Genomic DNA, 1032 nt, shown 5'->3' with positions numbered 1-1032 from the left:
GTTTTGTCAAGATCAATCAAGTCTTTTCGTGTGCTTCCATGCAAGTTGAAACAAGTTGGAATAGAGATAGGAAATAAAAAGTGGAAGAGAAGTCAAATGTGGTGGAAATTAGAGGAGCAAATAGGAGGTGATGAAGAGAAGGAGGGAGGTGAGGAGATGAAGTGGAGTAGATGGTAAAAGGAGGGACATTTGTGAGGTGGTCATCTCACTACTGGCTTGAATTATAGAAGTTGCGATTGGTGAAGTCGTCTTCAGTGGTGCAGCAGTCGTAGTTGGTCTAGTAGTTGCAGTTGTGGATGGTCGTCTAGTGGTGGTAGTGGCTGTAGTCCTTGGAGTTGTGGTCGTTGTCCGTGTAGTCGTTGTAGCTTTGGTAGTTGTCCGTGTAGTCCTTGGAGTTGTGATGGTTTTCTGTGTAGTTGCTGGGAATTTGGTGGTTGCTTTTGTAGTAGTTGGAGCTGTGGTGGTTGCCCGTGTAGTAGTTAGAGCTGCGGTGGTCATCGGTGGTGGGCTTTGTTTACAAGCATGGGCAAACACGAGGGCAGTAAGTAAGAAGACGAGACTGACTTTGGAGAGTTCCATGACGCGACTGATTTCAGAGTGCTCCAATTCAACATCTGTCAGCTTATATAGAGATGGTGGATGCTTGGATGTTTCATCTGCCACTCAGCTAAGAGCAGCTCCCATTAGTCGACTTCAACACACTTGCATCATCTGCGTGCAATGCCCTATCTCCACCCACGCCCATGCACTGCACGCTGATTCGACATTACCTTCTTGTAAATTGTGGTGTCATTGGAGATGTGGGATAAATCGCAACAGCAGGTAAAAGCGAAAAGTTGACTACTTGTATTCATCATCAAAATGAAGTCTTTTGTTCTACGAATAAACTCATACGGCCAGTGTGGTTCGCTTAATTTGGGGAATGAATTGTCACTTCGGAGGCACAGCAGGTTGAGTTGCGTGCAATCAGCATTGACGTAGAAGTTGGAGGAGTGCTGAGCATTAACTTGTCTACAAATTGATGATGCAGAC

At 45.5% G+C, this 1032-nt stretch overlaps 1 protein-coding gene across 1 annotated transcript; it reads right to left on the bottom strand. All coding sequences in view use genetic code 11, as the record gives it.

Moving 5' to 3' along the window:
- Nucleotides 1-108: 108 nt before the first annotated feature.
- EGR_09538 (hypothetical protein) lies at nucleotides 109-579 on the bottom strand (the record flags this gene model as incomplete). Its single annotated transcript, XM_024498787.1, has 1 exon — nucleotides 109-579. The coding sequence occupies one exon, from the start codon at nucleotides 577-579 to the stop codon at nucleotides 109-111; it is 471 nt and encodes a 156-aa protein (XP_024346794.1).
- Between the last annotated feature and the right edge of the window lie 453 nt (nucleotides 580-1032).

Source organism: Echinococcus granulosus, assembly GCF_000524195.1.
Source record: "Echinococcus granulosus chromosome Unknown EG_S00152, whole genome shotgun sequence".
Lineage (NCBI taxonomy): Eukaryota > Metazoa > Platyhelminthes > Cestoda > Cyclophyllidea > Taeniidae > Echinococcus > Echinococcus granulosus.
The sequence above is the reverse complement of the archived record's forward strand: the minus strand, read 5'-3'. Positions and strand labels throughout refer to the sequence as shown.